This window comes from Conger conger, chromosome 5 (assembly GCF_963514075.1).
Source record: "Conger conger chromosome 5, fConCon1.1, whole genome shotgun sequence".
NCBI lineage: Eukaryota > Metazoa > Chordata > Actinopteri > Anguilliformes > Congridae > Conger > Conger conger.
In genome coordinates this window covers 4612032-4634996 of record NC_083764.1, presented here as the reverse complement: position 1 = coordinate 4634996, position 22965 = coordinate 4612032, and the positions used below count along the sequence as shown (strand labels likewise).

The 22965-nt window shown below is 45.3% G+C and overlaps 1 protein-coding gene across 1 annotated transcript; it reads right to left on the bottom strand.

Moving 5' to 3' along the window:
* Positions 1-1616: 1616 nt before the first annotated feature.
* LOC133128195 (uncharacterized) lies at positions 1617-22755 on the bottom strand. The gene is made up of 22 exons (XM_061241537.1): positions 22633-22755; positions 20071-20267; positions 19655-19765; positions 19219-19342; positions 18639-19121; positions 17795-17991; positions 17435-17530; positions 16884-17007; positions 16008-16680; positions 15862-15920; positions 14197-15659; positions 10894-11026; positions 7946-8142; positions 7524-7634; positions 7098-7221; positions 6418-6885; positions 5784-5980; positions 5313-5408; positions 4820-4943; positions 3848-4604; positions 3708-3766; positions 1617-3496 (listed from the first exon to the last, which is right to left on the bottom strand). The coding sequence occupies exons 1-22, from the start codon at positions 22670-22672 to the stop codon at positions 2109-2111; spliced, it is 7221 nt and encodes a 2406-aa protein (XP_061097521.1). The 5' UTR covers positions 22673-22755; the 3' UTR covers positions 1617-2108.
* Between the last annotated feature and the right edge of the window lie 210 nt (positions 22756-22965).

The window sequence follows — 22965 nt, the reverse complement described above, 5'->3', positions numbered from 1 at the left end:
TCCAAAATCTCCAGCCCCCTAGACATCTAGATCGGTTTATATTCCATTTCTTGCTCACTGGGAATGGTGAAATGAAAACAACATCCGTGTTTTGGAACAGTCCTGCAACAGCGGTGTGCATTCTTCCGCCCAGAGTCGTAGCCACGGCTCTGCTTCCCCCTCCTCATTTGATGTTAGTCAAATCGACTCCCTGCCTTTCGAAATTTCCCCACGAAAATTCATTACATTACATGAATGGCATTTGGCAGACATGGCAATGTTATCCAGTTATCCAATGTTAACAAAGTACAGTTGATTAGACTAAGCAGGAGACAATCCTCCCCTGGAGCAATGCAGGGTTAAGGGCCTTTCTCAAGGGCCCAACGGTTGTGTGGATCGTATTGTGGCTACACCGGGGATTGAACCACCGACCTTGCGGGTCCAAGTCATGTACCTTAACCACTAAGCTACAGGCCATCCTACATGATATTGCAGAAGCTAGTGCTGCTCTAACAGCTTGGCTCTGAAGTTGGGACACATAACATTTTTAATTCTGGACTAATTTTGGCAAAATACATCAGAAGTAAATGGGAATGATCACTCGTCCCAAGTGAATCCATTTTCTCGATGCTGCTCAATTCTGTCAGGATCATTACATTCGCACCAGATCCAGAATTGATCTCACTCTTGTTGGTTGACTGACTGACTGTGCCAAGAAATTGTCATTTATAACATCTTCAAATTCTTCCTCAATTGTCCTATGGCCTGTCACTAATTAATTGCAGAGTAATTTAAGTCAGGCAATCCCTCCCTGGCAACCAAAGGGAATTGTATTCACACTACTATCTGAAACTGGTGGTCAAAAGCAAACTCTTTTATTAAGGCTTTTCTCACATTCCCCTGTGAGCTAAATCCATTTTCGATACAGAATCATTTGGTTATCCTAAACAAGTTCATGTTTACTTGCCTCAGCCATCTTGACATCCTGCATTCAGCCATTGTTATTGAATGTCTTCATATTTGCCCTTTGGTGAAGAGGCTTACCCAGTCTATTTATAAACCACCATATTTTACCTCATCTGCATCTTCTTTCCAACTCCTTTACAGCTTAACAAATACTCACCCAGCTACTCGGCTTAAAAGAATGTAATAGAGCCAATGTTTTTGTTATGAAGTGAAACAGCGTCCCTGGCACTGTGGGATGTACCTTGGTCTCAGGAGTCAGTGTCAGGAGTCAGTCACCTGTGAGTAGAGTCAGGTACCAAGTCCCAAGACCTCAAGTTACAAGAGTAGAGACAAAGTCCCTAACCCTCCAAGTACTGAGACAGGTAACAAATCTCAAGGCCTTGGAGTTTCCTCTTTAAACAAGTTTCCAAACCTCTGAGACAAACCCAGAGAGAGGTGCTGGGGGCAGGCATGGACTCCAAGCTGCAGGCATGCTGCCCAGTACAAAATCAGGTTGTCTCTGGGCTTCTCTTGTTCCCATAGCACCTTACTGCACTCTTACTAATAAAATGTCCTAAATACTAAGGTCACAGATTTCTTTCAGTCAGATTAACTTGTTTTTCTGTGACAAAATCCAAATACTTTGCATAATCATGAGAAGCAATTCAGTCAAAAAACCCCTTTAGATCTGATGTAATTATAAGGGTATTTATTTCTGCAGTAAGAGAACACCAGCCAACAGAGTCAAAACCTTACAAAACAAGCATTTTTGCATTGATCCTTTATCGCCATTATAAGAGAGGCTTGTGCAACAGTGTACAAGGTGTTACCACAAATGACAACCACCTCATTAGGTAGAAAAGTAAAGCTTTGTTTCCCACTATCAAGCCACATAATGTTTTGCACAAAGCCTGGAGGAGTTGAAGATATTAGTGTCCGTCTCTCACAGTTACTCAGCCAGTCTTTATCGGAAAGAAGATAACGAGCTATGTTGAATAGGGACAGATAAAATAATGCTGTATAACCTGTCAAATAAAATGTACTTACAATATTTTTACATTTTAAAAATTGAAAGTGACCACTCTCTGTGTGGGAGAATACTTCCCAATATCTGTGCAGAATTGATCATTTTCCAGTTTCAATCATGCATTGTTTTTCAGGTGATCTGAACAACTCTTACCATACTAGGAGCAGTACTGACTTTCCCTTGCATGAACTCTCTGGTGTTGCTTAAAATGACCTAACTGGGTAAAGCTCTTCCCACACTGGGAGCAGTGGTACGGGCGTTCCCCTGTATGAGTTCTCTGGTGTTGCTTAAAATGACTTAACCGAGTAAAGCTCTTCCCACACTGGGAGCACTGGTATGGGCATTCCCCTGTATGAGTTCTCTGGTGTTGGTTCAAAACACTTAACTGAGTAAAGCTCTTCCCACACTGGGAGCAATGGTATGGGCGTTCCCCTGTATGAGTTCGCTTGTGTCGCTTCAAATCACTTGACTGAGAGAAACCCTTCCCACACTGTGAACATTGGCATCGGTGTTTCCCTGTATGAGTTATCTGGTGTCGCTTCAAATCACTTGACTGAAAGAAACCCTTCCCACACTGGGAACATTGGTATCGGCGTTCCCCCGTATGAGTTCTCTGGTGTTGGTTCAAATGACTTAACCGAGTAAAGTTCTTCCCACACTGGGAGCACTGGTATGGGCGTTCCTCTCTATGAGTTACCTGGTGTTGCTTCAAATTACCTAAATGAGTAAAGGTCTTCTCACACTGGGAGCACTGGTATGGCCTTTCCCCTGTATGAGTTCTCTGGTGTCGCTTCAAATAATTTAACAGTGTAAAGGTCTTCCCACACAGGGAGCAGTGGTATGGGCGTTTCCCTGTATGAGTTCTCTGGTGTCGCTTCAACCGACTTAAATCAGTAAAGCTCTTGCCACACTGGGAGCACTGGTACAGGCCTTCCCCTGTATGAGTTCTCTGGTGTCCCTTCAAAGAATTTAACAGAGTAAAGCTCTTCCCACACTGGAAGCAGTGGAATGGGCGGTCCCCAGTATGAGTTACCTGGTGTTGCTTCACATGGCTTAACTGGGTAAAGCTCTTTCCACACTGGGAGCACTGGTATGGGCTTTCCCCTGAATGAGTTACCTGGTGTTTCTTCAAATGACCTAACTGGGTAAAGCTCTTTCCACACTGAGAGCAGTGGTATGGGCGTTCCCCTGTATGGGTTCTCTTGTGTCGCTTCAAATCACTTGACTGAGAGAAACCCTTCCCACACTGGGAACATTGGTATTGGTGTTTCCCTGGATGAGGTTGCTGATGTTTCTTCAAAGAACTGAATCCCTTCCCAGTATGGGCCCCTGGACTGCCTGTGTGGGACTGTGCTGGGGTGGGGAGTGTCTTAGGGGGGGTGGGGTGCTGATGTGTGCTGCTGGGATGTTGTTGGGACGCCACTGTCCTGCTGAGCTCCTCTGGGTGAACCTTCTCAATGTGCTGGTGAAGATTCACTTCCTCTGTGTGAACGAATGGGCACTGGGAGCAGGCAAAGACCTGAGACGACATCTCAGCAGCTTGCTCTGAGGAGAGAGAAGGAGTGCAGGAGGTGAGAAGAATAGACAAGTAAGCACATGCTGATAAACATACCCATTCCTGCAAAAGTATAATACTGCATAAAATTGTAAAACTGCATCTTAACTCCTCATCTTGATTTCTTTCAAACAACCAGTCGACAACCTCCACTTGCGTATAAGACTCCCTCTTGAATTTTTCAACCTGTGTGATCCATACCTGTGTTTTTGTTCCTGAGGGAGATGGCAGGAGAAATAAGGGAGGCTTCAGCGCAGATCCTGTAAAAGACAGAAAAATGCACATTATTTAATGTAAGACAGATAGTGAGATGAATAGTCTAGCTCATCATTCATTCTCACCCATTCTCTGATGTAACTGGTCTCTCCACCTGGCCCTTCCTCTTCCGGGTCACAACCTGACCCTTCTGTGTCAGTGATCCGTTTCCTCTCAGTGATGAGATCTCATGGCATCTCCATGGAGACATTACTCCTTGACCTCTTTTAGAGGCCACAGGAGGAAGAAGTGATGACACAGAAACTGAACAATTGGCCATTACTACCCGGTGAATCAGCACTCGAGGTTGTTTTAGTAGACAGGAAGTGACCAGAGTAGACAGCTCTTCCCCTTCCTGATGTCCGTGTTCTGATTTTACACTGTTCATCTGCAAGTTGTCAGTTTGGCCAACTTGGGGAGTTATATGTCCATCCCAGTGTTCATCCCTCTCTTTTTCTTCCTTCTTCCAGAGTCCCTCTTCATCTCTCACACCATCGTCTCCCTCAATTTTAACACTCCGCCTCTCCATATCTTCCTCCTCCTCCTTCATGTCAGCTTGTGTGTCTCTTGGCTCTCTTCTCATCAAATATCCAGTCTTCCTCTCTGTCCTCTGCCCTATGTCTTCACCTCTGTTCAAATTCAACCTTGGCTCTACCCCTGTGTAATCTGAACTGTCTGTCACATATTCAGACTTTATGGTGTCACCTGAAAAGTTCATGCACTGATTGAGTACGGATACTGATTGGCTGTTGGTGATTGTCCGCTTGGTAGTATCCACCACTCTTTGAGATGGAGGGCAAGACATGGAGGATAGTTTACACTCCTCTATGGAGGCTTGTGTTGCTGTGTGAGAGAATGAACAATGATGTAAAATGTTACAGAGGATAACTCATTCTCTACACAAAATGTAATATTGCCTTTTGTGATGGTTCACAATGCCAAGGGATAAAGGTACAGGCAGGGTGAAAAAGAAGTAAGACGTATGTCATTGTCAAAAATTGATTCAGATTATTAACTGAGTGGCAGTTGTCTATACCGGTGCCCTGATGAAGACTTGCCATTCATTTCCAACTGTCCAAAACTTCTGTGGTGCCTGATTAGGGTCTTCAGCTCGTTTGTGTATGAAACAGACTGCTCACAGACCTCCAGGACGGAGGGGGCAGCACTGAGCCAGGACACAGTCTGAAAGAGATGCAGCTTCAGCCATGTAACTGTACCTTACTTCTTCAGTACATGTGCTATGCTATAGCTTAATGCACAAGACAGAACATCACTGATTATAAAAAGGTGTAAAGCTATTTTATGGAGTTCAGAGAATGTGCACATTCGTATAAATCATACTGTAAGTGTTATTGTCTCAATTTTGTGACTGAAACCCTTTTTTTAAACAGGATCATAAGATCATGCTTGTAACCTCTATATATCTGTCAATATGTTGTCATCATTGTGAAATCATTTTTTTTCCTGATGCATGAATGGACCATTGCCAAAGTGATCTGGTATCTTCAGTGGATCCAGGTATGGCTGGATACTGGTGTTCTGTGTCTCTACCTGTTTGAGGTCTGGTACCGGCAGCAACTGATCCAGTCTGTAAAGGAGTTCCCACAACAGATCCTCCAGAGCTGGGTCAGTTTTGCAGCCAGACTCCTGGAGGCACGTAGAGAGAGTAGATAGAGAATAAGAGAGAGTGAGAGGGAGAGAGAGTGTTATGCTTTGAAAAATAAAAACCCAAAATGATATAACTATGGTTAAAATGGGTGGGGGGTGGGGGGGTTAATTGGGATAGAGTGTGCAGAGAACTGTGTATATACAGGGTGTAGAGCTTGAGTACAGCAGAATAGAGTAGATCTCATTATCCTGTGTGCCTGCTGTCCTTGCCAGGAGAGGATGGGAAATTAAGTATGCTGCAGGCTGCCATGTTGCCTTTCGAATATTATCACTTTCCTGTCCACCCCCATGCCTCCTGCTTCACTGTCTTACCCCTCCTCCTCCTCCCTCCCATCTTCCTCCTCTCAACCTTACCTGCAGCCCCAGAGTGAGCTCGGTCCTCTGGCTCTCACTCAGCAGCTCTGGGAATGTCTCCATCACCAGAGACACAAACTCCTCCAGTTTCCCATAATGTAACACGCCTTGCTGCCGTAGAATATGCCACATGGCTGCAGAGAAGAGTTGAAGTGGAGGAACCAGCAGGTGCAGGGAGGAGACAGGGAGAGATGGCTCTACCAAATGAGAAAAGGATACACTTAACACTAGCATGACTGCGAGGTAGGCTGTAAAGACTTAACTTAAACAAGACTGCGAGTAAACTATAAAGCCAACACCGGGTAACTCATAGAGGTACATACCGACCTGGCTATGCAGTATCACTTCTAAGCAACAAAAAGCCAAAAATTATTGATGTCCAATTGTCTCAACGTTTTTACTTAAATATGCAAAACCACAGTTTGAGATCACACTTCAACAGTTTGTCCTGAGGAGAGAGAAGGTGTGCAGGAGATATGAAGCTTATAGGAAACAGATGCTGATGAACAAAAATATTACTTCCAAGACTATACTCGTGGATAAATCTATACTGAATCTTAATTCCCTTCAGAACAACCCATCAACCATCTTCACCTGTGAAATAGATTCACCCAGACATAAGGAAAATGATTACCTGCGTGATCCGCAACCTGTTTGACTGTATTCTGTACTAATTTCTCAGTTTTGGCAACTTCATGACTTCTATATCCCTCCCTCTGCTCATTCTGCTTTTTGTCTTCCTCCTTCCAGAGTTCCTCTTCACCTTTCACTGTCTCCATTTTCAGACTCTGCCTCTCCCCATCTTCCTCCTCCTTCATGTTGGTTAGTATGTCTTTTTGCTCTCTGCTCATTAAATATCCATTTGTCCTCTCTTCTATATAATCACATCTGTTCAAACTTGATCTTGGCTCTACCCCTGTGTAATCAGAGCTGTCCAACATAGATTCAGGCTTTATGTCTTCACCAGAAGAGGATGTCTTGCAGTCAGTTGCAAATTTTGATTGACTGTTGGTGTTTGTCAGCTTGGTAAAATCCACCATTCTTTGAGAGGGAGGGTGAGATATAGAGGACAACTTGCACTCCTCTATGGATGGAAGTGTTGCTGCAAGAGAGAATGAACAGAATGATTTTTCATGGTGCAGATGACAATTAATCTATGCAATGTGTACAACTGGCTTTTGAGATGGTTCAAAAGATAAATGCACAGCTGTGGCTTAAATGAGGTATGGACTGAGCATTTCATACAGTCAGTGATGGATTCCAATTTCTAACTGAGTGGGAGTAGATTATATGTGTGCTCAGATAAAGGCATACCATTCATGTCCAACTGACCAATACTTCTGTGGTGCCTGAGAAGGGTCTTCAGCTGGTCTGTGTACAAAACAGACTGCACACAGACCTCCAGGACAGAGGGGGCAGCACTGAGCCAGCACACTGTCTAAAGGAGAGACACAGGTTCAAACATGTAACTGTTTGTACTTTATTTCTGCACAACAAGCTGTGCTATAGCTGAATGCACAAGACAGGTGCTCACAGACAGCAATGCTTATGCAATGTAAAACCATTTACAGGCGAGCTTATGGATTGTGCTTGTTTATAAAGATCACAGAGATGATACACATTAAATGCTCATACGAAAAATGTCTCACATTTTCAAAACCAAGTAAATTCTTGACTGTGGACATTTTACAGTATCATAAGGTCCAGATATAGCTTGGTACTGGTGTTCGGTCTCGGTACCTGTTTGAGGTCTGGTACCAGCAGCAGCTGATCCAGTCTGGAAAGAAACTCCCACAACAGAACCTCTAGAGCTGGGTCAGTTTTGGAACCAAACTCTGCTGGGGACATGTACTGCGAGAGGGGGAAAGAAAGGATGAGAAAAGGATAGATGGAAACAAGTGTGGGGGGGGAGGGGGGTGTTTGGGTCAATATGGTTATAATTTAGAGGGGTCTATAATGCGGTACAGTGCAGGAAACTGTCTACTGGTTGTAACGTTTGAGTACAGGGGAGTAGAGTCGATCTTACTACCCAGTAGAGGGTCTGAAATGAACGGAGCAGTAGCACCTGTCATGGGCAAAGCGCTAAATGATTTTACAGCCTCACCCTCCTCAATTACCCCCCCCTCCCTCTGCTCCTCCTCATCCTCCCCCCTTCCTCTCACCTGCAGCCCCAGAGTGAGCTCGGTCCTCTGGCTCTCACTCAGCAGCTCTGGGAATGTCTCCATCACCAGAGACACAAACTCCTCCAGTTTCCCATAATGCAACATGTCTTGCTGCTGTAGAATTTGCCACATGGCTGCAGAGAGGAGTTGTAGTGGAGGAACCAGCAGGTGCAGGGAGGAGACAGGGAGAGAGGGCTCTACCAAAAGATTGATGACAGAGGAAATAAGACATCAAACAACTGAAACTCAAACAACTTAAAATTTAGATTGTAAGCTTTTATAAGCACAGCCTCCAGACGAATCGTTCATGCCTTGCACACAGGACGCTCTGCACACGGGTAGGCGAGAGACCTTTGATTACGAAATAAATCATTTAAACAAATAAATGTTAGTGTCGCAGTATAAGTGAGTTAAAAAGCATGAAAAGCATCGAGTGGCTAAAGCAGCATGTTCGACTCAATCGCTCCATGAGGCCTCGACTCAGCAGAGAGCAGAGACCATGCTGACGCCTTGCCGTGATCCCAGACCTCGGCGACAACAACAGGGCCACGTTGGCTCAGGCAGTAAGAGCAGTCGTCTGGCAGTCGGAAAGTTGCCGGTTCGAACCTGCCCGGGGTGTGTCGAGGACCCGGCCCTAGGCCCCCCTGATGAGAGATTGACGGGGGATGGGTTCAGAAGGAATGCATTGTTAACCCCTCGCACACGCCATCGAGGTGGTAGTAAGAACGCCCGTAAGAAGAAAAATATGTGGTTCACAGATAATGAGCAGCCATACTTGTCAGTAGAGGAGTCTGAAGTCGGGGGACTTAGATTTAGGGTTTTAAGGAGCAAAGTTAAAGTTCTGACTGAGAATACCCCAACCCTACAGGGGAGGGGCACAATGCCTGGCTAAAGAAAAACAAAAATAAGGAAAACGGAAGGGATGTCAATACCGAAAGAAGATTAAGAGGCTTTAAGGGCCTTCCTGATTATAGCACAAATAATTTTTCGGATAGATTCAAAGGACTGACTATAGAAGAGTTGGTGGATGATTTACACTCAGCTATTGGCTGGATGTCCTTTGTAGATCCCTTAAGGCGCCGCGGAGAGGGGCACCTGAAGAGTGTGTTGGCTTGTATGAAGTCAAAGTTTGGAGAGAGTCCAAGGAGAGATTATGACAGGGAGACAAATACCAGTGATGAATAGGTTCATTAAAAATTACATAAGAGCTAGTGTTTTTCCACTCGTATATTAAGATGGTGGAAATTCCCAAACCGGAGGGGCACATGACATAAAATATTGGGGAAATTTATTTTGAGGTATGAGAAAATGACAATTGGAAAAACAGAAATAATGAATATGGTCATTAAAAAACAAGTTACATAAGAGATAAATGTCTTCCCGCTTGACATATTGGGGACATTTCTTATCAAAAAAGGTACACTTTTGTATGCAAAAAAGATATATAAGGAATAAGCTTTTAGACCTTAGAGTGGGATCTTAGAATTTTGCTTCAGAAGATATCTACGAGCTGTTGAAGAGAGAGCAACGCAGGACAGCTGTAGTCAAGCCGGAGTGGCGCGCTCCCTCTGCGCGCCACTCCGGGATCTGGATATGGAGAGAGGAGTGATGTACGCGGTGCGGACTCAGCCCAAGAGTTGTGGCAGCGGGACTGATGTCGAAGAGGTGTTCAAGCGCATCCCTCATCATACAGAAAAGCTGGTGAAAGAGTTAAAGGGCTTTTACGACATGCTTGGAGCCGTGAACTGCACCTGGAGGCCAACAGACGGGACGCGGGGTTCCTCCACGCTACAGAACACCTTCCTGCTGGACCCACGCAAGAACCTGAAGCCTCCCCCCCCTAACCTCAGTGTCAGTGAGGAGAGGCATATGCTGCGGCTGCACTGCAAAACCCCCGACGTGTTCGAAGACATACCAGTGCACATCCCATACAACTGGCAGGAGAAGTACGAAGTGCAAAGTCACGTCTTTCGAAAGTCTGGGTCCTGATCCTGCCCCAGATTCCCAAACCAATGCAGCTGTTCAAAGAGCTCATCAACAGCAAGGAGGAGGGATCAAATCCCGCAGAAAACGAGATGGCTATATTTAGGACATGGGTGGTAATTATAATCTATATTACTTGTAGAAGTAGGAAAAGTAATACATAGAAGTAATACATTATAAGTTTCCTTTTATTTTTATGTCTTTTATTTTTTTAGTAAGATACTATATACGATATAAATAAGTAGTAGACTTTAGGGGTATTCGTACCCATTGTATTAATGGAAGTTCAGTAGCTTTTATCTCCGTGAAGGGGGAGCCATAAGATAAGGTAAAGGCCAAAGAGGAGGATGGATATTTGAGGGGTGTACCTTGATTTTTAAACATCACGGTGGAAAGGTAATTTAGAAAGAGCTAGAGGGGTATATGTAACTTGCATGTGATTAGCAAACTGCAAAAGATGATATGTACACTGTAATCTGTATAACTCTATTCTTTTGATTGATTATAATAAAGTATATCTTACTATAATCATATGTGATAAAGAGTCTTTAGAGGAATACATTGAATACAGGACATCGATTACCAGATTTGCATCACACCCTTCACTTCGAGACTGGGCTGGAAGTTCAGTAGAACTTACCAGGGCTCCAGGACGTTCGGAGTACTTGAGTTCGTCCCCGAGACACCTCATTGTGAGGTACTGCTCGTGGGAACGTGAGGTCTGAGCTCGGCAAGGGGTCCGTGGCTCACGACAGGTGTGTTGAAGTTAACCCCCAATTGCTCCTGACGAGCTGGTCGGTACCTTGCATGGCAGCCAATCGCCGTTGGTGTGTGAGTGTGTGTATGAATGGGTGAATGAGAAGCATCAATTGTAGAGGGCTTTGGACAAAGGCGCTATATGAATGCCAACCATTTACCCTTATTATGGCAGACAAGCTGGTAAGGGAAACTCTGGGCTAACTAACCAGTCGACATTAGCGCGGCTTGGACCAACACCTCCCCCTTGTCCTCTGGGCATATTGGACAGGCGTGCAGGAGTCCATTCAGGGCACGCCAGCAGGTTTCTTGTTTGGCAGAGAGCTGCAGACACCCATGGACCTGGTGGCCGGGGGCAACTGCATGAGCGCTTACGGGTCGCCCAGGACTGTGTTTTGGACTCTAGGGCCGTTTGGGATGGCAGGCCGTTTGGGTGGGGACAATGTAGCATCTGTCAAACATCCATCCATCCAGGGGGGCTGGAGCCTATCCCAGCATATATTGACCCAAAAGGCAGGAATACACCCTGGACAGGTCGCCGGTCCATCACAGGGCACACACACCATTCACTCACACACTCATACCCACAGGAAATTTAGACTCTCCAATCAGCCTAACCTGCATGTCTTTGGACTGTGGGAGGAAACCCACGTGACACGGGGAGAACATGCAAACCCCGCACTGAGAGGCCCCGGCCGACGAGGATTAGAACCCAGGACCTTGTTGCTGTCAGGCGGCAGTGCTACCGACTACCGTGCCGCCCATCCGTCAAACAATGTGCATTTAAGACGCGTCACATCCATAACGCAATGGCGTCACATCCATAACGCTGGTGTCTCCTCAAAAAAATCGAGACAAAAATATGAATGAGTTTTTATTAAGTGTATATATATTAAGTCTTTTTGTATCACATCCATACGGCAAGTTTTGTCACATTTCTTCTGGTTTAACAATATTTTTTTCCCCTAAGCCAAGTGGGTGCAATGATAATATACATTAACATTTTTCATCATGCACGAAGAGTAATGTTTTTGTGGGATTTTGTTTGTCATTTTTGTCCAAATGTCACATCCATAACGCTGGAATTATCTGTATCCCAATTTTTAGGATCAGGATCTGAAATACTCGGCCCAGGATATCTTACTTTCAGGTTGTCTGACGAGCGATACAAAAACCTCTTTGCGTTTGAATGGATCACTATGGAATTGGGGGTGGCCCTAGATTCAGCTGTAAATTACGCGCATACAGTATGGGGCACATTTGTTGGCTAAATGGTGTGGAGCGAGCGACCCGGCTTCAATCGGAGCAAAAGTAAATACAGTTGGTTAAGAGAAGTTTAAGCGCGATTAAGGAGATTATGAAGAAAAAGAATCAAGAATCAATTGAAGCCAGCGATTGGACCTGCTGCGCATTTACCTTTTCAAAAACAGAATTGCATTAGGCTACCAATGACGGCGGTCTGCTCATTCAAGATGTATTTATTGAAAACACTGCAAGTCACTTGAACAGCTATGAGAAGATGCGTTATACTCAACGCTGATGAATACGCTCATAGCTTTCGACAAACACTCGATTTATAAAGGCATAGATACTCACCTCCAAATTCACTCTCTGCAATGCTCAGACTTTCCATCATCGAAATATTTGAATTGTTTTGAACCGTATGTAGCACGTTAGCTCGGCTAATTCGCTAGTAAGCACGGTGAAGCGCAGTGAAAGCGAAGGCTCGGAGCAGGTTACCGCGACAACACTCCCGATGACGTCACCCTAACATTCTTGGCTATGGGCGAGTCCATATTTTCAAAAAACACCGACACCGACATATTACATTACGTGCACAAGAACCCTAAACTCAATTTTCTTTCGGTTAAATTTTTCCTCTTCTTTTCCCTTTCTTTCCTCGATTTTTCCTTCTTCCCTCCTCAACCCAGACTATTGTTCCCCAGCCCCTGCCCAGCACAAAAGCACACACATCAGGTTGTCTCTGGGCTTCTCTTGTTCCCATAGCACCTTACTGCACGAATAAAATGTCCTAAATACTAAGGTCACAGATTTCTTTCAGTCAGATTAACTTGTTTTAGTCGGTTACAAAATGCAAATAATTAGCATAATTATGAGATAATTATTATTTAATAATTATTAGCATAATACAGTGAAGAAAACCTTTTACATTTGATACAATTATAAGGGTATTTCTTTCTGCAGAAAGAGAAAATCTGCCAAGAGTCAACATCTTACATAACGACCAATTTTTCAGTGATCCTCTATCACCGTTATAGACTGTAAAGCATGTGCACAAATGACAACCACCTCATTAGGTAGAAAAGTAAAACTTTGTTTCCCACCATCAGGCCTCATACAAAGCCTGGAGGAGTTGAAGATATTAGTGTCCACCTCTCACAGTTACTCAGCCAGACTTTATCGGAAAGATAAAAAGCTATGTTGAATAGGGACAGATAAAATAATGCTGTATAACATGTGAAATAAAATGTACTTACAACATTTTACACACCCCGGGGAGAACAGATCAGCAAGACAAAGGAGGACACGGAAATTCCAGAATGCACTTGCGTTTTTTTTGACAGCAGTCAAAGCTGGAGGGAGGCAGCTTTGTTTGCAGATACCTGATATTTTAAGGTTGCTCTTAGCCTTTAGCTATTCACTTGACTGAAATACCCTTCAGATCACTTTTTGCCTCTTCGGAATTTCGCACTTCAAAGTTCACGTAAGGGACTTTTTCATTTTTTTAACCTCAACACATATTGTATATTGCAATATACTTGTAAGGATTGAATGAATGGAGCGCTTGTGAGCAGAGGAATAGATATAACGGTGAGAACAGGCCATTCAGCACAGCACTGCTCACCTTTTGTGACCACTAAAGTATACCTACTGTTTAGTTTGCCAAAAAACTAAATAGTATTGATCTCCACTATGTCTCCACTATGTCCTGGCAAGCTATTCCACACAGTGACCATGATTTTTCAGGTGGGCATTCAAATAAGCTGAACAACTGAAACTCTTGCCATACTAGGAGCAGTACTGACTTTCCCTTGCATGAATTCTCTGGTTTTCATCAAAGTGCCTGACTGTGTGAAACTCTTCCTACACTGGGAGCAGTGGCATCAGCATCTGTCCTCACCAAAACCAAATCTTAGTTTGTGTTCACATTCGCCCCCACATCAATTAGGAGGCCAACCTAAATCACCCGTGGAAAAGAGGTGTGTCCCGCTGCCTGATGTCACAGCACCAGGTGCCAAAACAAAAAAAGGGAAAGAACCAAAAGAAAGCAAGGCATGTCAGTGTAATTCCTAGTCGTAACACATGTCCATTCCTCTGTTCATCCCTTTTTTTTCTATTTCCAGACTCCCTCTTCATCCCTCACACCATTGTCTCCCGCAATTTTCACACTGCTTCTCCGTATCTACCTCCTCCTTCAGGTCACTCTCATCAAATATCCAGTCTTCCTCTTGGTCCTCTCCCCTATGTCTTCACCTCTGTTCAAATTTGACCTTGGCTCTAGCCCTGTGTACACTGAACTGGTGTTTGATCAAAGTACATGACTGTGTGAAACTCTTCCCACACTGGGAGCAGTGGTACGGTCGTTCCCCTGTATGAGTTCGCTGGTGTAACTTCAATTTACTCGAATGTGAGAAACCTTTTCCACACTGAGAGCAGTGGAATGGGTACTCCCCTGTATGAACTTGCTGGTGTATTTTCAAATTACTCACTTTATTGAAACTCTTCCCACACTGGGAGCAGTGGTATGGGCGTTCCCCTGTATGAGTAACCAGGTGCAGGTTCAGATGATATGATCTGTTGAAACTCATCCCACACTGGGAGCAGCGGAATGGGCGTTCTTCTGTATGAGTTCGCTGGTGTATCTTCAAAAGACACGACTGTGAGAAACTTTTCCCACACTGGGAGCAGTTGAATAAAAATTCCCCTGTACGAACTTGCTGGTGTCGCTTCAGATTGAATGGGCTGTTGAAGCTCTTCCCACACTGGGAGCAATGGTATCGGTGTTTCTCTGTATGAGTTTGCTGGTGTATCCTCAAACTACCCGACTGTGGGAAACTTTTCCCACACTGGGAGCAGTGGTACGGGCGTTCGCCTGTATGAGTTCGCTGATGTTGCTTCAACTGACCTAACTGACTAAAGCTCTTCTCACACTGGGAGCACTGGTATGGGCGTTCCCCTGTATGCGTTCGCTGGTGTTGCTTCAAATGACCTAACCGAGTAAAGCTCTTCCTACAGTGGGAGCACTGGTATGGGCGTTCCCCTGTATGAGTTACCAGGTGTTTCTTCAAATCACTTAACTGAGTAAAGTTCTTCCCACACTGGGAGCAGTGGTATGGGCGTTCCCCTGTGTGAGTTCTCTGGTGTCGCTTCAAATCACTTGACTGAGAGAAACCCTTCCCACACTGGGAACATTGGTATTGGTGTTCCCCTGTATGAGTTACCTGGTGTCGCTTCAAATCACTTGACTGAAAGAAACCCTTTCCACACTGGGAACATTGGTATCGCCGTTCCCCAGTATGAGTTCTCTGGTGTTGCTTCAAATGACTTAAATGAGTATAGCTCTTCCCACACTGGGAGCAGTGGTGTGGGCGCTCCCCTGTATGAGTTCTCTGGTGTTGCTTCCAATCACTTGACCGAGAGAAACCCTTCCCACACTGGGAACATTGGTATCGGTCTTTCCCTGGATGAGGTTGCTGATGTTTCTTCAAAGAACTGAATGCTTTCCCAGAGTGGGCCCCTGGAGTGCCTGTGTGGGACTGTGTTGGGGTGGGGAGTGTCTTAGGGGGGGTGGGGTGCTGATGTGTGCTGCTGGGAGGTTGTTCGGACCCCACAGTCCTGCTGAGCTCCTCTGGGTGAACCTTCTCAATGTGCTGGTGAAGATTCACTTCCTCTGTGTCAATGAATGGGCACTGGGAGCAGGCAAAGACCCGAGATGACACCTCAACAGTTTGTCCTGAGGAAAGAGAAGGAGTGCAGGAGGTGAGAAGAATAGAGAAGGAATCAGATGCTGATGAACACATCCATTCCTGCAAAAGTATAATATTGCATAAAATTGCATCTTAAGTCCTCATCTTAATTTCTTTCAAACAACTGGTCGACCACCTCCACTGGGGTATAAGACGCCCTCTGAGTTTTGCAACCTGTGTGATCTATACCTGTGTTTTTGTTCCTGGGGGAGATGGCAGGAGACATAAGGGAGGATTCAGCACAGATCCTGTAAAAGACAAATTAATACACATTATTTACTGTAAGACTGATAACGAGGAGAGGAGACACAGTCTAGCTCATCATTCATTCTCACCCATTCTCTGATGTAACTGGTCTCTTCAACTGGGCCGTTCTCTTCCGGGTCACAACCTGACCCTCCTGTGTCAGTGATCCGTTTCCTCTCCGTGACGAGATCTCATGGCATCTCCATGGACACATCACTCCTTGACCTCTTTTAGAGGCCACGGGAGGAAGAAGTGATGACACAGAAACTGAACAACTACCAATTTCTACCCGGTGAATCAGCACTCGAGGTTGTTTTAGTAGACAGAAAGTGACCAGGGTAGACAGCTCCTCCCCTTCCTGATGTCCGTGTTCTGATTTTACACTGTTCATCTGCAATTTGTCAGTTTGGCCAACTTGGTGAGTTATATGTCCATCCCAGTGTTCATCCCTCTCTTTTTCTTCCTTCTTCCAGAGTCCCTCTTCATCTCTCACACCATCGTCTCCCTCAATTTTAACACTCCGCCTCTCCGTATCTTCCTCCTCCTCCTTCATGTCAGTTTGTGTGTCGCTTGGCTCTGTGTAATCTGAACTGTCTGTCACATATTCAGACTTTATAGTGTCAGCTGAAAAGTTCATGCACTGATTGAGTATCGATACTGATTGGCTGTTGGTGATTGTCCGCTTGGTAGTATCCACCACTCTTTGAGATGGAGGGCAAGACATGGAGGATAGTTTGCACTCCTCCTTGGAGGCTAGTGTTGCTGTGGGAGAGAATGAATATTAATGTTAAATGTTACAATTAATTGCTCTACACAAAATGTAATATTGCCTTTTGTGATGGTTCACAATGTCAAGGGATAAAGGTACAGGCAGGGTGAAACTGAAGTAAGACGCATGTCATATAGTCAAAAATGGATTCAGATTCTTAACTGAGTGGTAGGGATCTATACCGGTGAAGACTTACTATTAATTTCCAACTGTCCAAGACTTCTGTGGTGCCTGAGTAGGGTCTTCAGCTGGTTTGTGTATGAAACAGACTGCACACAGACCTCCAGGACAGAGGGGGCAGCACTGAGCCAGGAGACAGTCTGAAAGAGATGCAGCTTCAGCCATGTAACTGTACCTTACTTCTGCAGTACATGCACAATGCTACGCTATGGCATATTGCACAAGACAGGACATCACTGATTACAAAAAGGTGTAAAACTATTTACAGGCAAGTTCAGAGAATGTGCATGTTCGTATAAATCATACTGTAAGTGTTATTGTATGTTACTTCACATTAAATGCTCGAATGTGCATTTGCTGACATTTTGAAAACCTAAATTTTGTGACTGAAACCTTTTTTCATCATAAGATCATGTTCAATTCCATTTATATATATCTGTCAATGTGTTGTCATCATTGTGAAAACAGTTTTTTTTTTTCCTGATGCATGAACGGACCATTGCCAAAGTGATTGGGTATCTCCAGTGGATCCAGGTATGGCTCGATACTGGTGTTCTGTGTCTCTACCTGTTTTAGGTCTGGTACTGGTAGCAACTGATCCAGTTTGTAAAGGAGTTCCCACAACAGATCCTCTAGAGCTGGGTCAGTTTTGGAGCCAGACTCCTGGAGGCATGAAGATAGAGAATAAGAGAGAGTGAGAGGGAGAGAGAGTATTATGCACAGTACAGCAGAAGAGAGTAGATCTCATTATCCTGTGTGCCTGCTGTCCTTGCCAGGAGAGGATGGTAAAATAACAGAGATGCTGGCTGCCATATTGGCATTAGAGCAGTACCACTTTCCTGTCTACCCCCATGCCTCACTGTCCTCTCTTACCCCTCTCCCTCCCCTCCTCTTCCCTTCCTCTCCTCCTCCTCCTCCTCCTCTCACCTGCAGCCCCAGAGTGAGCTCGGTCCTCTGGCTCTCACTCAGCAGCTCTGGGAATGTCTCCATCACCAGAGACACAAACTCCTCCAGTTTCCCATCATGCAACACGTCTTGCTGCTGTAGAATTTGCCACATGGCTGCAGAGAGGAGTTGAAGTGGAGGAGCCAGCAGGTGCAGGGAGGAGACAGGGAGAGAGGGATCTACCAAAAGAGAAAAGGAGAGTAGTCTTTTTATTTCACATTTAACATTAGGACGAATGCAAGGTAGGCTAACATGGTCAGTGCAAAAGTAATATTTTGACACCATTAATATATACTCCCCTACATAGAGGGCTCTACCACATGAGAAAAGGATACAGTTAACACTAGCATGACTGCAAGGTAGGCTGTAAAACACTGAACTTAAACAAGACTGTGAGCAAACTATAAAGCCAACACTGGTTAATTCATAGAGGTGAATACCTACCTGGCTATGCAGTATTGCTACCAGGCTACAAAAACAAATCCTAAAATAACTGATGTCCAATTGTCTTAACGTTTTTACTTAAATGAGCTTGCGTTTTCTTTTTACAATGTGGTGTTGAAGGGCACAAATAAGAAATGTATCTCTGAGGAGACAACTAAAAAGAATTGACTGAAAACCGCAGTTTGAGACACTTCAACAGTTTGTCCTGACGGTGTGCAGGAGATATGAAGCTTATAGAAAACACATGCTGATAAACACAAATATTACTTCCAAGACTATACTCGTGGATAAATCTAGACTGAATCTTAATTTCCTTCAGCACAACCAATCAACCATCTCCACCAGTGAAATAGATTCACCCAGACATAAGGAAAATGATTACCTGTGTGATCTGCAACCTGTTTGACTGTATTCTGTACTAATTTCTCAGTTTTGAAAACTTCATGACTATATCCCTCCCTCTGCTCATCCTGTTTGTCTTCCCCCTTCCAGAGTTCCTCTTCACCTTTCACATCATTCACTGTCTCCATTTTCAGACTCTGCCTCTCTCCATCTTCCTCCTCCTTCATGTTGGTTAGTATGTCTTTTTGCTCTCTGCTCATTAAATCTCCATTTATCCTCTCTTCTATATTATCACATCTGTTCAAACTTGATCTTGGCTCTACCCCTGTGTAATCAGAGCTGTCCAACATAGATTCAGCCTTTTTGTCTTCACCAGGAGAGTTGGGGCTTGAACATGTCATGCAGTCAATTGCAAATTTTGATTGACTGTTGGTGTTTGTCAGCTTGGTAAAATCCACCATTCTTTGGGAGGGAGGGTGAGATATAGAGGACAACTTGCACTCCTCTATGGATGGAAGTGTTGCTGCGAGAGAGAATGAACAGAATGATTTTTCATCGTGCAGGTGACAATTAATCTATGCAATGTGGACAACGGGCTTTTGAGATGATTCAAAAGATACCATTCATGTCCAACTGACCAATACTTCTGTGGTGCCTGAGAAGGGTCTTCAGCTGGTCTGGGGAAGAAGCAGACTGCACACAGACCTCCAGGACAGAGGGGGCAGCACTGAGCCAGCACACTGTCTGAAGGAGAGACACAGGTTCAAACATGTATACATGCACTGTTTGTACCTTATTTCTGCACAACAAGCTGTGCTATGCTATAGCTGAATTCCCAAGATAGGTGCTCACAGACAGCAATACATATGCAATGTAAAACTATTTACAAGAGAGCTAATGGATTGTGCTTGTTCATAAAGATCACAGAGATTATACATATTAAATGCTCATAAAAAATGTCTCACATTTTCAAAAGTAAATAAATTCTTGACTGTGGACATTTTACAGTATCATAAGGTCCAGGTACGGCTTGGTACTGGTGTTCGGTCTCGGTACCTGTTTGAGATCTGGTACCGGCAGCAGCTGATCCAGTCTGGAAATAAACTCCCACAACAGAATCTCTAGAGCTGGGTCAGTTTTGGAACCAAACTCTGCTGGGGACATGTACTGACAGAGAGGGGAAAAAAAGAAAGGATGAGAAAAGGATAGATGGAAACAAGTGTGGGGGGGAGGGGGGTGTTTGGGTCAATATAGTTATTATTTAGAGGGGTCTATAATGCGGTACAGTGCAGGAAACTGTGTCTACTGGTTGTCACGTTTGAGTACAGGGGAGTAGAGTCGATCTTACTACCCAGTAGAGGGTCTGAAATGAACTGAGCAGTAGAAACTGTCATGGGCAAAGTGCTAAATGATTTTACAGCCTCACCCTCATCTAACCCCTCTCCCTCTCCTCCTCTTCCTCCTCCTCTCACCTGCAGCTCCAGAGTGAGCTCGGTCCTCTGGCTCTCACTCAGCAGCTCTGGGAATGTCTCCAACACCAGCGACACAAACTCCTCCAGTTTCCCATAATGCAACACTTCTTGCTGCTGTAGAATTTGCCACATGGCTGCAGATAGGAGTTGTAGTGGAGGAACCAGCAGGTGCAGGGAGGAGACAGGGAGAGAGGACTCTACCAAAAGAGAAACACTAGCATGACTGCAAGGTAGGCTGTAAAACACTGAACTTAAACAAGACTGTGCAAACTGTAAAGCTGGTCCCTTCATACAGGTGCATGGCTATGCAGTACTGCTTATAGGCTATGAAACCAATGGCCAACACAAGAGACACCTGGACCTGCTTGCCTATTGGGGGACACGGCTTGACATCCCCGGGTTCCGCCATCCACTTGGGGAAGACGAGCGTGACCCTCCTACAAGGCCTTTCTCAAGGCCACTCAGCACCGCCACGATCGACCACACCTGCTGCCGGAGGCGACCGGAGTGCAGCACTACGACTAGCCACCCCCTCGGCTGAGACTGTGCAAGTGCTGTGGGACCTGTGGCAGCGTAGCTGTGAGGGCCTCCGACTAGCAGCAACAACTCCTGCATGCCCTCCTGAATGAGTTTGTCAATATCTTCGCGGCCAGAGATGAGGACTGCACGTGGACAGGGCTGGACATCGACACTGGCACCACAGTCCCCATCCCACTGCGTCCCCATGGGCTAGCACTGGCGGAGTAAACGAACCGTGGCCCAAGACGGCGTTCACCATCAGCCAGGCTGTGGCAGTCATAACCTTCGGAATGTGCAACACGACAGCTACCTTCGAACGCCTCACGGAGAGGGCGCTAGCCAACGTGAGTCTCGAAGACGCTCCAACGCCGATGGAGAACGTTCTACTGGGTGCGGTGTAGCCGAGACGTCAAGCTGCACGTGCACTGCTGTGACGCATGCACCACCCAGAAGCGCCCGGCGCAACACTCCCACGCCCCCCGACAGCACTACCTGGTGGGGGCCCCCATGGCGCGGGTGGAGGGTCAACGTCCTGGGCCCCTTCCCTACCACCATCTCTGGGAACCGGTATGTCCTCTTGGCCATGGACTATGGCCAGAGGCATTGGCGGCCCCTGACCAGGGTGTCGTCAACATGGCAACAACAACAGAACGACATTGGTTCAGGCGGCAAGAGCAGTCGCCTGGCAGTTGGAAGGTTGCCGGTTCAATCCTGCCCTGGGTGTGTCGAAGTGTCCCTGAGCATGACATTTAACCCACAATTGCTCCTGACGAGCTGGGTGGTGCCTTGCATGGCAGCCAATCGCTGTTGGTGTGTGAATGTGTGTATGAATTGTACAGCACTTTGGATGAAGGCGCTATATAAATTCCAACCATTTACCCTTATTGCAGCAGACAAGCTGGTGGAGGATGGGCTGGTGAAGCGTTTTAACCAATCTCTGGCCAGCTAGCTCGCCATCGTAACCAGTCGACACTAGCACGACTGGGACCAACACCTCCCCCTGTGGGCATATCATGCACTCAGTGCACTCCAGCAGCTCTCTTGTTTGGCGGAGAGCCGCGGACACCCGTGGACCTGTTGGCCGGGGGCCGAATGCGAGTGTCTCCAGCAGCTGCGTGAGCGCTTACGGGTCGCCCGGGGCCATCGGGGACGACAGGTCCCTCGGGAGGGGGCAATGTGCATTTCAGACGTGTCACATCCATAACACAATGGCCTGACATCCATAACGCTGGTATCTCCGAGTACAAATAAAGACAAAAGTATATTTTTAAAAATAATAAAATTTATTCTGGCTTAACATTTTTTTAAATGCTTTTTTTGGCTCTTCCCCTCAGCCAAGTGCGTGCTATGATAATATACATTAACATTTTTTATCATGCAAGAAGAGTAGTATGTCTGTGGGATTTTGTTTGTCATTTTGTGTCCATATATGTCACATCCATGGACATCCATGGACTTCCTAGTATTACCCAATATCTGTATCCCAATTTTTAGGATCAGGATCAGAGCCTCTAGTTCTGAAATACCCAATTTTGAGATGTAATTCTATCCAACAACTGAAATCCTATCCAAAAATGTTTTGAAATACTGGGCCCAGGATATCTTACTTTCACGTTGTCTAACAAGCGATACTAAAACCCTTAAATGGATCTCTATGAGAATTGGGGGTGGCACCAGATTCAGCTGTAAATTACGCTTATGGGGCACATTTGTTGGTAAGGAGCACGCGAGACGGAGTTTAATCGCAGTAGTAAATACAGTTGGTTTCAACTGTTCAGCGCGATTAAGGACGAGAGTCTTAAGAAAAAATATTAGCCATTGAACCCAGCTATCGGACCTGCTGCGCATTTACCTTTACCAAAAACAGCACCGCAATAGGCTACCAATTATAGTGGTCTGATCATTCAAGATGTAATGAAAACATTGCAAGTCACTGGGCTAAGTTCGCTTGAACAGCTATGAGAAGATGTGTTATACTCAACGTTGCTGAATCCGCTCGTAGTTTTCGACGAACGCTCAATTTACGAAGGCATATATACTCACCTCCAATTTCACTCTCTAAAATGCTCAGCCTTTCCATCATCGTGCGAAATATTTTAATTGTTTTGAAGCGTATGTAGCATGGTTAGCTCGGCTATTTCGCTCGCAAGCAGTGAAGTGCCGTGAAAGCGAAGTCTCGTAGCAGGTTACCGCGACAACACTCCCTGATGACATAACCCCCAAAGTCAAAAGATCGCATCGACGTCGATGCGCTTGGCGATGGGCGAGTCCATGTTAAAAATTATTTATTTTTTAAATTGCGACCCCGAAATTACATGCGCAAGAACCCTAAACTCATTCAATTTTCTTTCTGCTTCATTTTCCCTCTACTTTGAC

Bases quoted from the DNA above. Each gene is read 5' to 3' on its own strand.
- LOC133128195 (XM_061241537.1), bottom strand. From the start codon at position 22,672: ATGATGGAAAGGCTGAGCATTTTAGAGAGTGAAATTGGAG. The intron at 15,660-15,861 runs GTATAGATCACA...CTCTTTCCTCAG, and splicing joins CCCCAGGAACAAAAACACAG to GACAAACTGTTGAGGTGTCA. The intron at 3,497-3,707 runs GTATGGATCACA...CTCTCTCCTCAG, and splicing joins CCTCAGGAACAAAAACACAG to AGCAAGCTGCTGAGATGTCG.